The sequence below is a fragment of the Kogia breviceps genome, chromosome 13 (assembly GCF_026419965.1).
Source record: "Kogia breviceps isolate mKogBre1 chromosome 13, mKogBre1 haplotype 1, whole genome shotgun sequence".
Lineage (NCBI taxonomy): Eukaryota > Metazoa > Chordata > Mammalia > Artiodactyla > Physeteridae > Kogia > Kogia breviceps.
In genome coordinates this window covers 23654050-23668714 of record NC_081322.1, presented here as the reverse complement: position 1 = coordinate 23668714, position 14665 = coordinate 23654050, and the positions used below count along the sequence as shown (strand labels likewise).

At 49.5% G+C, this 14665-nt stretch overlaps 1 protein-coding gene across 8 annotated transcripts in view; it reads right to left on the bottom strand.

Annotated features, from left to right (window-relative positions):
- The window catches only part of ANKRD6 (ankyrin repeat domain 6), a 202359-nt gene that overhangs the window by 37666 nt on the left and 150028 nt on the right, over window positions 1–14665 (bottom strand). For 4 of the 8 annotated variants that reach the window (XM_067011471.1, XM_067011470.1, XM_067011473.1 and 1 more), the window contains exons 1-4: window positions 10892–10960; window positions 8416–8745; window positions 3709–3807; window positions 1984–2082 (exon numbers count right to left, since the gene is read on the bottom strand). In XM_067011471.1, the coding sequence (XP_066867572.1) occupies window positions 1984–2082; window positions 3709–3807; window positions 8416–8700 (483 nt within the window). In that variant the 5' untranslated portion in view covers window positions 8701–8745; window positions 10892–10960. Of the gene's footprint in view, window positions 1–1983; window positions 2083–3708; window positions 3808–8415; window positions 8746–10891; window positions 10991–14665 lie in introns of those variants that run through there. The other 4 variants (XM_067011472.1, XM_067011475.1, XM_059083235.2 and 1 more) reach the window with 1 other exon arrangement.

Here is a 14665-nt window from a genome sequence, read left to right as displayed (position 1 = left end):
TTGGATGAAGAAAATGAAAAGACATGGGTTAGAATGCAGATTGTGGTACATCCATACAATGGAACGTAACTCAGCAATAAAAAGGAATGAACTAATCATACACAAAACAATATAAAAGACTCTCAAAACCACTGTGCAAAGTGAAAGAAGTCAGACACAAAAGGCTGCAATGTCAAAACCTGAAATAAAAAAAACCCTGTGACCTAGGTAGATATACATAGCAGGCATTTTCCCCACCCTGAGTAATGAGTACTGATCTCCCAGACAAGGGCTGCCATACTTTGCCGAGTAAGGACCTTTCTTATACAATGGAATATTATTCAGCCTTTAAAAAAGAAATCCTGTCATTTGCGACAACATGGGTGAACCTAGGGCAATACACCAAGTGAAATAAGTTAGAGAAAGACAAATACCATATGATTTCACATCTATGTGGAATCTGGAAAAAAAAAATGGACTCGTAGAAACAGAGAGTTGAAAAGTGGCTGCCAGAAGCTGGGGTGTGGGAAAATACACAGAGGTTGGTAAAAAGGTATAAACTTTCAGCTATAAGATGAACAAGGCCTGAGGATCTAATGCATAACGTGGTGACTACAGCTGATAACACTGTCTTCTATAATTGAAACTTGCTAATTGGAGAACTTAAATGTTCTCACACACACACAAAAGGTAAATATGTGAGGTGATCAATGTGTTCATTAACCCCTGGGAATTATCAAATCATCACGTTGTACACTTTGAATATCTTACGATTTTATTTGTCAATTATACCTCAGTAAAGCTGGGGGGAAAAAAAAGAGAGAAGGACCTTCTAGAGGCTTCCCCAGAGGCTGTGGCTGGTGCAGAATGGAAGTCCCTCTTCTGGGATGGCACCTCACCTGTGCTTCCAACAGCCCCTGCTGCTTTATCTAGAGAGAGGACGCACGGCTTCCCACACAATACTTTTGGGGCCCTGCTGGGGACAGGAGGGAGTGTGGTAGAGACCCACCAGGGCTGGTTTACGGCCCTACTTGTGTCACAAACGAATCATGTATCTTACAAAAGACTACAGGCTCCCAGCTTAGGCCTTCCTATCCATTAACTGGAAACCACCTACTTCAAGTTGGTATAATGTTCCAGACCATGTACCACCTGGAAGAAATGGAGAGCCACCAGCATGCTGGGCAGTGAGCCAGGCATTACTGGAGATGTTATGATGCATGGCTTGCTGCTTTCCTCAAGCTTTCGGCCCCTGAGGGAACCATGAGAAACATTTCACCAGTCAACACAGCACAGAGCTGTGTGCGGTCCAAGAGAGCTCTCTAAAAAAACCGCCCGATGGGCCTGCGGGGACTGGGCTAGAGGTCAGCGGGCAGAAAGGAACAGGGTACCCCTGAGGGAGGGGGCAGCAGGAGGGGACGGTGAGCCCACGATGCTGTGCAGGAGGTACACGCCAAGCTCTCCCAGAGAGACAACAGCAACAGAGGCTGAGGCCACTCTGGGGAGGCCCCAGACAGCACCAGGCTGAGGAGCTTCCCTGGGAAGTTTCTGAGCGGAGGGGGAGCAGGATGCAAAGGGATCAGGCAGACGGGTCAGTCTGCTGTGAGGCTTCTGAACTAGTCCAGGGACACACTAATACGAGCACGGAAGGAGAGGGAGGGAGGAGAGAGGGGTGACAGAGGACAACGAGAGAGAGGAGAGGCTGCTGTCCTTTCCTGTCCCCGCAGGACAGGGCTGGCCCCCTTAACCGCACTGTCACAGACCAGCGGGACAGCCGGGAGAGCCGCAGCGCTCACGGGAGGCCAGAGCCCCAGGTAGGTCCTCCCGTTCCCCACGTGGACCCCGTGCATAGCGCCCACCGAGGAGCCGCAAGCTTTCAATTCCCACCAGGTTCCGCGGCCCTGAGCCCTCGCGCTGCTCCGCGAGAGGAGACTCCGGCCAGGAAGGCAGGCCGGGCTGTCCTCACCTGTGGCCGAGGGGGATCTAGCAACTGCCGCGCCTCACCTTGTTCTTGGCAAGCACGTTGGCTCCTGCTTTAACGAGCAGCTTGGCAGACTGGCTGAAACCGTGCCAGGACGCTTCGTGCAGGGCCGTGTTCCCGTCCTGGGGAGCACACACAGGAGGAAGCACATCAGCCGAGCCTGATCCATCTCAGTGGCGCCAACAGAGCACAGGGTACTTTAGGGCACAAGCAGGGGCCTTTCTCCGCCGGGGCTTCTCACCTGAACCACAGAACCCAGGCAGTGATTTGAGTGGGCAGTTTCTCCACTCTCCCAGAAATGGTACCTAACAAGGACCGCTCCAGGTGCGTTCTAGATTTAGGATGTATTACAGTGGAAGACTTCAGGCATCAGGGCTTGAGTCTCTCCGGGAACCCAGGGTGAGAAAGGCTCCAGGGCCCATGCACAGCCCATGTGTAACAGAAAGTAGCATCAGGAGGTACGATGCCCCTTCCTCCCCACCTCTACCACCCCTGAGGGGCTCCTCTGCTCTGCTCTGGCCCCAGAGAGAACCCTGCAAAGGTCAGGCAAACGAAGAGTACAGCTTCACAGGTTACAGGGCCCCAAGGGCAAACAGGTAGATTCCACTGCTCCTTTTTCCTCCCCCAAATCTAATCGCTTCCAGTTTAATCCAAAAGCCTCAGGGCCCCAAACAAATGAGCAGACACTGAGGACAGTGATCTATCTGTAAATAAGGTAAATGAGTGTCCTCAGTGGATGGTTTTTCAATAGAACTCAACCCATTAAACACAGCTTGTATTTGCTTAACTTACTATTAAAAAAAGACACATTAAGTGCAATGAACTGCGAGGGGTGGGACCTAGGATTAGAGGGGAGGGGACGGGGGCACAGAGAGGAGAGATGGAAACGCCCTCCTGGCTGTTCCAGGCCAGGCGCAGGGCCGTCAGCTGGGGGCAGTGCAGGGACAGTGTCCAACTGTGTCCAGGCTCTGGCTTAGACATTCATTCAACACAGTAAGCCAAGGGCCTGATACTGCTGACACCACAGGGGAAGTCTAGGGTCTCGAGGGCTGTACCAAAGGCCAGGTGCTGGGAATGGCGGTGGCGGATATGTGGCCCGGAAGCAGGAGGAAAAGTGAAGGGGGTCCCGGGTGGGGGCACTTCTGGGTGCTGGTAATGACCTCCTTCTTGATCTGGGGGCTCACACAGATGTGCCCAGGCAGTGCAAACTCACTGAGCTGCACACGTATTCGTGCTGCGCCTTTCTGTATATGTATGTTACACTGTAATAAAAGGTTATTTTAAAAAAAAGTGGACAGAGGCCAGATTGCACTTAATTGCAAAGTCCCATGTTTTAAGATGGTTTGACAATTTAAAAAACACTGGATTAATATACGTCACTGGGATTTTTTAAAGACTTGATTTTGCGTATTTTTTTTTCTTCCAGTGTAGTTTAAATAAATTAACTCACTCCGTTATCTTAAAACAAACAAACAAAAAAAGGAAACAGAGAGAGGCTGGGGCACATCCCTTCCCCCACCCAGGCCTCCAAAGGTCACTAATTCTAGATTTTTTTTCTTCACCATTTAGATTTATGTGGTTGCCCACTGCTGCCACAGAACAGAGGGATGAGTTTTTTAAAAATTCAATATCAGATACTCTTTCAGAGGAGCCCTGGGCCGATTTCCTCATGTTAAGGCATGAGCGCTGACTCAGGAATGACAGCATCTCACGAGCTCGGCAGGTCCCAGAGAGGGTCCTCTCCTCACCTTGTCCTGTCGGTCCAGCGCACAGCCCTCCTGGATGAGCGCCGCGATGACCTCGGTGTTCCCCACCACCGTGGCCCGGTGCAAGGCGGTCTGATCCCCCTGCGGGTGGCGGGGAGACAGGGACAGCAGTCAGCTCTCTCCGGCCCCTCACCACTCGCTCCCTCACTCCTCCACTCGACACAGGGACGTCCCCGTCACCGCGCGCCAGCCGGGCTTGGTGGGCTAGTTAGTAGACAGTGCATGCCGGGAAGGGTCATTTTGTTCACAAACTCGGTGGTAACCCTAAGCCAGCTGCAGAACAGCCCTGGGCCACAGAGCCGACCTCTGGTGAGGGTCACCCCAGGGGACGGCCGGGTGACTGTCACATCTGTGAAGAGTGGGTCTGAGAGCTGGGCTGTGTGCTGTGCGATGGAACCAGCAGTGCCCGGAATCTTTACCCCCTGCCGAGTCCTCCCGTTCCCAGGGTCAGAGGACTCGCTAGCCTGCTCTGTCAGCCAGCGGCACTCATGACCGGAGGGCGGGTGTACTTGTTGATTGACTGGCCCTGGCCTAGAGCGATGCAGGGGTGACGCTAGGACATCTGAGGACGCCAGGGACTCAGGCTGTCACTGCACATCTCTAAGAAGCCTCTTCTGATGTTTCATGACAGCATCCTCGCTGATTTATGCTGCCTTTGACCCCTTTCTCTGTGATCAGATTCCAGGGATTGCTGACCTTCTTTTTCTCTGTCAGGGCGCCAAAGGGAACTTGACTGTTTCCCTAATTGCAGTTGAGAGAAGGACTAAAATCCCAGAAGTAAGACAGTCAAGTCTGTAACAAGAGAGAGTTCTGAAGTCTCTGAGGGCACATCTTATCTCTGACAGTCACTCAGGAAATCAAGTCCAGCCTGGGGCGCAGGCTTGAATGGGGAGATGGAAAACTCCTGGTGGGACGGAAGGGGTACAGGGCAAGGGGGTCAGGAGGTGTGCATCGTGCATAGCCTTGGGAGACACCTGTCACCTCGCTGGACTTCAGGTTCTTCACCTGTGAAAGGAGGCAAGGTCCCTCCCTTCCCTTCTGGGGGTCTGTGATGTGGTTGGCAAGAGTTTTACATAAACAGTTTTCTGGTGGAACACTTGCAGGAGCAAAGCACATGCTCTGGGGCACTCCTGGTCCTTAGCCCAAGAGAGGAAAGAAAGACGATTAGAAGACAGAAAAGATGGAGGCTTTTTAAAGAAGGATGCACTGCTACCTATAAATAGCCTTAATCAAATGCTGATTCTACTTACATCCCTGGAACCTGTAACAAATGACAATGCACTTTAAAAGCACTTAATCCAAAAAAAATTTCTGGGGATGGATGGTGGTGATGGTTGTACCACAATGAGAATGTACTTAATATCACTGAACTGTACACTTAAAAATGGTTAAGATGGTCAATTTTATGTTATGTATAGTTTATGACAATAAAAAAGTACTTAATCCTATTTAAAAACCAAATTCACATTCTTAAAATTTTTTTAAATCTCCCTTTAAAAATCCATGAGGGGGCTTCCCTGGTGGTGCAGTGGTTGAGAGTCCGCCTGCTGATGCAGGGAACACGGGTTCGTGCCCCGGTCCTGGAAGATCCCACATGCCGTGGAGCGGCTGGGCCCGTGAGCCATGGCCGCTGAGCCTGCTTATCTGGAGCCTGTGCTCCGCAACGGGAAAGGCCACAGTAGTGAGAGGCCCGCGTACCGCAAAAAAAATAAAAAATTAAAAAAATAAATAAAAATAAAATAAAAATCCATGAGGGGAAGGACTTCCCTAGTGGCGCAGTGGTTAAGAATCCACCTGCCAATGCTGGGGACGTGGGTTCAAGACCTGGTCCGGGAACATCCCACATGACGCGGAGCAACTAAGCCCGTGCGCCACAACTACTGAGCCTGTGCTCTAGAGCCCATGAGCCACAACTACTGAGCCCGTGTGCCACAACTACTGAAGCCCATGCACCTAGAGCCTGTGCTCCGCAACAAGAGGAGCCACCGCAATGAGAAGCCCACACACCGCAACTAGAGAAAGCCAGCACACAACAACGAAGACCCAACACAGCCAAAACAAAAACAACAACAAAAAACCATGAGGGGAAATGATTATTTTCTTCCTTATACTTTTTAATACTTCCCAACATATTACACATATAATTTCTAGCATCAGGAAAAACTGCTATTTATTAAAAGTCTAAGCTGTGCCAATATACCAGGAAAGGGACTGTCCATGTCTCAGAAGCTTTTCTTACTGTTCATTCTGCAGTGATGGATCCAGACCTCCACTCTCCCACTACCATGATTCCATCCACTGTCCACTGCATTCTGTCACCAAACCCTCCCCTTGGCATCCTAAGCTATTATTCCCATTACAAATTAGCTTTAGCCTTGGTTTTCTTCTCACCCACCTTTCCAAGACCCCTTACTCAAAGAGGACCCTTTCTGTGTGCCATGCAGTCCAAAGCAGAACATGGTCACTGGCTCAGTGTTTGCACAAGGTGTGTGAAGTTATTACAAATCGTCTTCAAACAACTTAGGAAGTGTTTCCAGATGAGGTGTACTTAGTAATCATGAAAAATTGCCCAGTCTTAACTTTTTAAAACTTCTATAAGAATCTCCAAGACTGCCTGTTTCCCTACCAGCATGGTGATGGGTTTTCCCAAAATGGACCCCAAGTGCAATTTATTGTTACTGACCTGATAAGAAATGTGGTGCCCTTTTCTCAGCAACAAAAGTGAGGCTGCAGCCCCCTCCTTCAGGGCAAACACCGACTCAGTCAGATTTCTAATCATTAGAGGCCTTTTACTATTCCCACAAGCTGCCGGCATTCTAACTAGCACTCCTTGGCCCAATCAGAACAACCCTTTTACGTAACCAGATGTAACCATTCTGTGCCTGTTGTGCATAAAGCGTGGGCTGTGTTGGCCACTCTTGCTGCTAAGTCACGGCACAGTCTAACCTCAGCCTGCCTTCAAGTCAAATGCTTTACTGTGTTTCACGGGCTGCCACTAAATCATGAGTTGAAGCAGTTTTGGAGCCAGAATGTCACCAGTATTTATTACTTGCTTTTAGCACGAATCTCCTGTACTTGCTTCCCTGGGGGCAACATTCCTTTGTGCAACTCTAGCTCAATGCAAGAAGCTAAATCTCACTTCTAGTTCAGCCCTTAAAAGTCCATTTCCAGAGGGACCAGCAAAACGTGCAAGGAGACCTGACAACCTGGGTGAGGCTATGGTGGGAACAAAGGGTCCTCAGGCGCCTGGCACAGGTGTCTCCTGCGTGTCCCCTTTCCTGGCCCTGCCTGTCTCCAGGCCACAGCTACCCCTCCATCTCCACACCCCTCAGTCACAGACCCGCTCAAAGCCAGGGCCCTTGCCTCAGGTGTCAGATATACACGGCTGTGAAGGCCAAAGCCAGCCTTTCCCCACCTTGAGTGGTCCTTGAGCAGGGCCTGACTTAGCTTTGCTCACACCAGGTGGGGTGGGTTTGGAGGACTGGGTGAGACACTTTTTCTGGTCCATAAAAACCAGCCACCCTGAAGTTGCCAAGGTGAGCATCACAGGCTGAGAGACGAAATACATAAGCCAAGGACCACCTCGGGCTGTCTCAGAGCTACTCTCCCCCTGAACACAACACAACACAAGCAAACACCTGAGACCCTTGATTGAAACAGGGTCCATTACCTGTGAATCAACTCTTCCTCCTATAAAACTAAAACTTACTTTTGAAATATTTCCTCTTTGAAATATGACACAGAAAAGAACAAGATGTATCCTCACTACATACTTACAACCGACCCAAGCAGCAACTTTGACATAATCTTTATTTCTATATGATCTAAATATCAACCATGAAATTCTGAAACTTTGGAGGAAAAAAAAAAAAGCTAGGAAAACTGTAGCACACTCAACAAAATTTACTCATTATTTATTCAGCAAATATTTATTAATCCTCTACTATGCTCCAAGCACCGTGGCATCTAATTCTCTCATTTTATTGATTAACAAAAAACTAAGGCCCAGTGCAGTTCAGGGGATAACCAGCTAATCTGGGGTAGCATGGTTGGGACAGAACTCAAATTGGCAAGGCTTTCTGCGCTCACCCTGAGCTGTTCACAACCTGTGAAGTCAATTAACCTTAAGACAGGCCTTACAAAAGATCAGGTGCTTCTGTGGGATGGGCTGCCTCTTTATGGCATCATCAAGCTGAGTGATTGAGCCCAGTGCCTTGGCAAGTATAGGCACCTGAGAAGTATTTGTTGAATGATTAACCACAAAGAAGCAGGAGGAAAACGCTGAAGCTGGAAACTTGAAGACCCAGCAATCTTGCAGTTTTTGGCACTTCGGTTTGGAACAGGCAAATCATGTTCCAAAGTGACTGCAACTGTCTGCAAAGTACATGAACTGCCAGCTCTCCATTTTTCTAAGATGTCAGTGTTCCTTACTTTGGGATTTCAAAAGGTTTGCAACCACTGAGGTCTAGAACTTTGTTCTGAAATACTTTCAGTGTTCTCTCCTACATGGCGAAAAAGAGTGAGCACAATGTGGGCAGATTCCAAAGCCAAGCTCATGGGAGAAACCCCAGTCATGCAAGGGTGGACCGTGCCCCTCTTCAGGAGGAAGAGGAATCCCTCCCAGGTGCCACAGGCAGACATGTTGCAAGGAAGCTCAAGACAGGGTAGGTGCACAAAATAATTGCTGACCTCTTTTTCTCTCTCTGATCTTCCAGGGTTCTTCCTAGCCTTGCTTCTCTGGTTTTTCTTATTTTTCTCTTCCTTCATGCCTTTTACCGTGGCCACGGGGTCCTGGACTATTTCTGAGGTGGGGGCCGTGTGATTGCTCATGGACCAATCAGAGATGGCCTTAGAGCTCCAATGAGAGTTGACAGGAGGCAAGAGGGAACTTGCCCCTGGAGTTGCATATTCTAAAGAACTGGTTTCCACAGGTTCAAATTCATAATAATCCCACTCCAGGGCACTGGAGGTCATTCTTCAACTAATTTTCAGTCTTTACCATGACATAAAGCACAGTATCTGTAGAACACGAAGTTAGGAGTAAATTCTTCATAACATTAACCCTCTCTATCGCTACCCATCACCCAAGACAGGCAACTTCCGAAATGATTTTTTTCCAATACTTAATCCTCCCACCAGCTTCTTTAGTATATGTGCTGCCGAAGCGAGCACTCACCAGCTTTTTTAAAGAACACTCATAAAGAGTTTTCTTCCTTGAATTCCTTGAGTTTCAAGGCTGATCAACAAGCACAGTAAATGTATAGAAGACACACATGAACCATATTCTGGCAAATGCATTACTTCAGAACTAGTAAAGATCAATTCTACCTTCTCCATTCCCAGCTGTTTCTACACTGTTTTGTTGTTGTTGTTTTGTTTTAAGCTACCTGGGAGAAGCAATGTATGCATCATCTAAAGCAAGGGAAAGATGAAAAAAAAAAAAAAGATTTCAATAAGTGAAAGAGTTCCTCTCTAAAAGTAGAGCTGGCTTTCCTTCTGCTGCCATGTCCCCCTTTGGCTACCTTGGCTCCTGATTTTATGCTTCCTATCTTGCCTGCTATAAACAGCAGCAGTTCTAGAAAGTCAGCATGGCTTTTGCTTCAAGAGAACACAGTGATACTCGCAGCTCAGGACCTGAGACAGGAGTGTTGGGTCAGGATGGGTTAGCATGCCTGGTACTGCAGCCTTGCCACCGTGGCAAGCAAGGGCTTCAATTATGCAGAGAAAACCAGATGCAGTCCGACATATTTGCACCAAGCACTGAATGCCCTGCGTTTCCTGTGGTCAGAATCTCTTCTCTCTCTCCCTATATTTTTGCTCCTGTCATGTAAGGATAAGATACAATCAGGTAAGTTATGATGGCTACAGTGCAAGGAAAGAACAAAGTATTGTGACCCAAGGTAGAAATCAACAGCTTAAAGCTAGATCAGCATCTTTTGAAAATAATATCCTTGATGACCCAATAGGTTCCAAATATAACCAGAAATTTATGAATGACACTGACGGCCTTCTGCCCGTGTATATGACATATTTGGTTATTTCTTTGTGAATGCTGTCCTTCTCAACTTGTGTGTTTGCCAAGTTTTAGGACATTACACAGAGACTCAGAGAAAACTCGAAGCACTGTGGTAACCCACACCCTAGCCCACCTGAGGGTCTGAAATCTGGTAACGTTCTGTAACCACAGAGATTACAGGTGAATCTGGAAGGGTTTTATAAATACTAACTCTCCAAGATCCTGTGTTCCTCACAAAAGTCCTTACTCCTTTGAGTCCTACTATACAAATTAGAGTTAGAAACAGAATTGAAAGTTTCTGAAAATAGCTTCCAATCAGATCATCATTAGGATATTTTCCTAATAGCTCACTGGATGGCAATTTACATTATCTTTTCTACATCCTCTTCTTAGAGAGTTCACCCCCTTCAAAGACCCAACAGGGCCACCCTATGCACTAGGTGACCCCATGCCAGCCACTGCTGATTTACTCAGGAATGGATTCTTGACTCCAAAAGAGCCAACTGGAATCTCTTTCTAGATAATTTGACTAAAGAAACTCAGAGACTGAGTTTCAATCATGGCAGAGCACCAGAGTGAACTCTTTCTGGAGGCCTCCTTTTTCTCAGATTCCATGAGATCGGTGTGCTGTTGTTTTTTAAAAATAGGTCCTTTTTTAAAGGAATGTATACAGAGTAAGAGAAATCAAGGCGAGAAAATAAAAAAAATTAAGTTTTTAAGCCTCACCTTTTCTCCAGTTATAAGTTTGGTCAATGACACATTTCCAGCAAGCCTTGACCATACTCGTGCGTGCGTGTGTGTGTGTGTGTGTGTGTGTGCGTGTGCGTGGTGTGCTCCTTCATACTGAGACAGGACACAGACAAGATGCCCTTCGAGGCTCTGCACTTGGAATAATACTAGACAGGAAATACTACCACTAGACAGGAACCATGATGGGAAGACCAGCTCACACTCCCAAACTCAACCTTGCTACTGAGAATGGGGCCCACGGCAGACCTTCAAGAGGAAGTTCTTCCCGCCACAATGAAGCTGGAGAGCATCTCCTACCGCCCCCTCCCTCCCCTCACAGCTAGTTACATGTTGTGGGATTCTAGGCAGACAAGCCCCCCTTGACAACCATGCCCTGATAGAATGATGGCTTCTACTCACATCGTCCTGGACATCGAGGTCGCAGCCAGCCTTCAGCAAGATCTGGACCACAGAAAGATGGCCCTTATTGGCAGCAAGATGCAGGGGGGTCCGGCCATGCTGTTAACGTAGAGCAAACACTGATTTCAGAACAAGACGTCCCGTGCTCTCCCCTGGGGGCGGGGAGCCTAGAGCAAGGTTTGCACAGGGGCACTCCCGCCACACCCCGCACAGCCCCGTTCAGTTTGGCAGGAGATTCTTATGGATTCATCCGGAATTCAAGATTGTCTTGGTTCACCTTGGCTATTGGCACTGTGATCAAGGAACAAAATATGCTCAAAATGTGGAGACTTCCCTCAGTGCATAATTTCTACTCCCCGCTCATCCAACCAGCAGGTAGGAAGGTGAGGGCTCTCAAGTTTTCTCTTATTTCCCCACTGGTTTGATAGTCAGAGATGGTGAAGTGGCCACAGTGAATCTGATGGGGTGAGAGATGGGAGAGCAGTAAAGAGTCAAGCCAATCAGCCCCGGAGAAGTCTAGTTAGTACTTCCTCAAAACTGAAACTGAGGGCTTCCCTGGTGGCGCAGTGGTTGAGAGTCCGCCTGTCGATGTAGGAGACACGGGTTCGTGCCCTGGTCCGGGAAGATCCCACATGCCGCGGAGCGGCTGAGCCCATGAGCCATGGCCGCTGAGCCTGTGCGTCCGGAGCCTGTGCCCCGCAACGGGAGAGGCCACAACAGTGAGAAGCCCGCATACCGCAAAAAAAAAAAAAAAAAAAAAAAAAAAAAACTGAAACTGAGGGACAAACCATTAGAACACATTCTCCCCTCTTTAGAAAATTTTTAAATTACAAAGTATTTCAGCCATTCAAAAATACGAATATTTTAAAATGTACACACCCACCAACCACTTAAAGAAAAAATTAGAGAAACCGTAGCCGTTCCTCGTGAACCCCTCCCAGATCTCATTTCCCCTCAACCCCGAGGTAACCGCTCAATTTGGGGTTCGTCATTCCTGTACCTTTCATTACACTTTACAACATGTTTGTAGCCACGCACAACAGATGAACTTCGTTTTGCTTGTCTTCAAACCTTACATAAATGGTGTTAAACTGTACAATGTCGTTTGGCAGTTTGGGGGGGTCCAACATTATATTTTTTGAGTTTTTAAAATATATTGTCACATCATTCACTCATCCTCCCACTGATGGGTTCCAGGTTGTTCCCAGTGGCTGGCAAAACACACGTGTGTGTGGGCTTCCCTGGTGGCGCAGTGGTTGAGAGTCAGCCTGCCAATGCAGGGGACACGGGTTCGTGCCCTGGTCCGGGAGGATCCCACACGCCGCGGAGCGGCTGAGCCCGTGAGCCATGGCCACTGAGCCTGTGCTTCCGGAGCCTGCGCTCCGCAACGGGAGAGGCCACCAACAGTGTGAGGCCCGCGTACCGGGGGGAAAAAAAAAAAAAAAAACAAACACACGTGTGTGCACATCTCCTGTGCACCCGAGCAGGCTTCTCAGCCCTGCCGGTGGGTCGTAGAGAGGACCGTTCCCTGCAAGCGGGCTCCTGAGCTGTGACACCGAGGGTCACACCCCAGTATAATCCTCTTCAGTGTAAATCAGTTTCCATCTAGAGAACTGACCTTGCCAAACGCCTAATTCTTCAACCTTTGAAGGAGCCCTTATGTTGCCTTTGCCTTCTCCCTCAAGTTCACGGTGAAGAAACGTTCCCACCCCGGCTCCAAACAGCATTTAACCATGCACGGCCCCCACCTGTGCTGAAACACTCCCGGAGGAATAAGGGTCTCACACGGCCTGAGTCCTTTCTCGCATCTTGATAAAACTTCCCAAAGGCCTTTATTGATATTCTAGCAGGATAAACCCATTTATGATCTCGATCAAGTGCCAGTTTGCCGTGGGTAACTAGCCTTGCAGGAAAACAGAGACAGCAGACAATAAAGGATCTTAATTTCAACCCGTGAAATGCAATCAAAGCATTGGAATGATTCTGGAAAGAAAGAGGTCAGAGCTCACTTTAAAATTAGAATTCTTAATTAAGAAAAAAGTTTGTCCTAAGAAAGTGGGCTATAAAAAGCCTTCATAAAAAGGCAACGTCTGAGATGAGATGAAAGCGTGACCTGCCTTGGCTGGCAACTGCGCTCAGCGTGGGCCGCTTAACCTTGACTCCTCCGAGGAAATGTCCACAGCTGATGAGATGGAGCCAGAGAGCCTGGTTCCCCTCGCTGGGCCTGGCCCCCGGCTCCACCTGTCCTGCGTCCTTGTCCAGGTCATCGGATCAGTGACCTTTCGCGAGGCTTCTAGAGCATCCTGAAACAAGCGGAAGCCCATCGCATTTGTGAGGAGAAAGACGTGTGTGCTGTGAGGAAGGCTGACAGGATGGCGGGACACAAGAGCTTCTGAGCATCTGTAAAGTGCAGACCGTGAGGGCAGGAGCTGCCCTGAGACAGGCTGGGAAGGAGGCCACAGGCCGAGGAATAGCTGGTGCCACAGGTCAGGGGAGCCCCAAGGAACATCCCTGTCAGCAACCAGATATTACAGTGTGGAAGCTGAGGCCCAAGGAGGCAAAAGGGTCTGCCCAAGTGAACACCAAAAAAATCAGAAGATCCAGAGAAGGAAACACCGAGGTGGTTCAAACCAGGTCACGTCTGGAGGGCACTTCAGAAACTATAGATTGCTAACAAGGTGGCCCTGGACTGGAGGCACCTTCCTCATCCAAGGTCAGCAGAGTCCCCTCTGCGGAGAAAAGAGAGGCCAGAGGCACTGGAGCCCGACAAGCCTAGTTCACATCCCGGCTCTGACTAGTAACACCTGTGTGATTTTGCGCAGGACACGCTCCTAAGCCCCTTTCCTCATCTGTGAAATAGGAACAGTCTCCACTACCCACCCCGGAGGCTTCAAACAGGATAAGTGAGGTGACGCCCACCATCCATCACGGGTTTCCTTCCCTCCACCTGTCCCCAGCCTCGCCCCTGAAGACACCCCAATCGCTGCCTCTCCTCCCTGACACCCCTGCACCGTTGCCTCGGAGACAAGTGAGATCTTTTCAGTGGCACAGACCTGGGAGAAGACTTGGGTCATCTGGATTGCCAGGCGGACCCGGGCTGGAGGGTCGAGGGTCCCAGCAGCCGGGTCTGCTCCACTCACCCACTGCCATTTTTGAAATACAAGGTCCCAAGTCTCCACGTCTCTCTGGAAGGGGCTTCTTTACTGAGAACACCCTTCTCCAGTTCTGCGAGAAGAAATGTTCCTGGCCGCCTTCTCCATACCCACAGCACTTCAGCTCCCCTCGGGGAGCCACCAGTCCTGTCCTGAGGGCCCTCCCCACTAGGCCGTGATCTCCCCACGTGCGGGCCCGCACCTTCCATGAACCGGGAGGCAAGCGGACTCTGCGGTGTTGCAGGGTCAAAGCAGTCCCGGTGCTCCCCAACCACAGGGCAGGCCGGGCCTCCCAGGGTCACTGGAGCAGATTCCACAGTCCCACGCTTGACCAGAGACAAGGCAGGCCCGGCGGGCTGCAGCCTCCAGGTTCGGGGACGTCTCAACCCCTCAGAGGAGGTGTAGGCATCCTGGGGGCTTCGCGAGCATCTGAGCAGCGGCAACAGTGACACAGGTGCTCCTCTGAGGAGGGTCAGTGTCCCCCTTGCATGTCTGGCTCCTTTTCTGGCATCTGGTTAAACTATAGCAAGTAGCAAAGGCGGTAGTAACTGGTTTCCCATTGACCCTGAAGCTGTCCACTCCTGTCCCCTGGGCTCTCCTAACACAACACCCCCCACCCCAC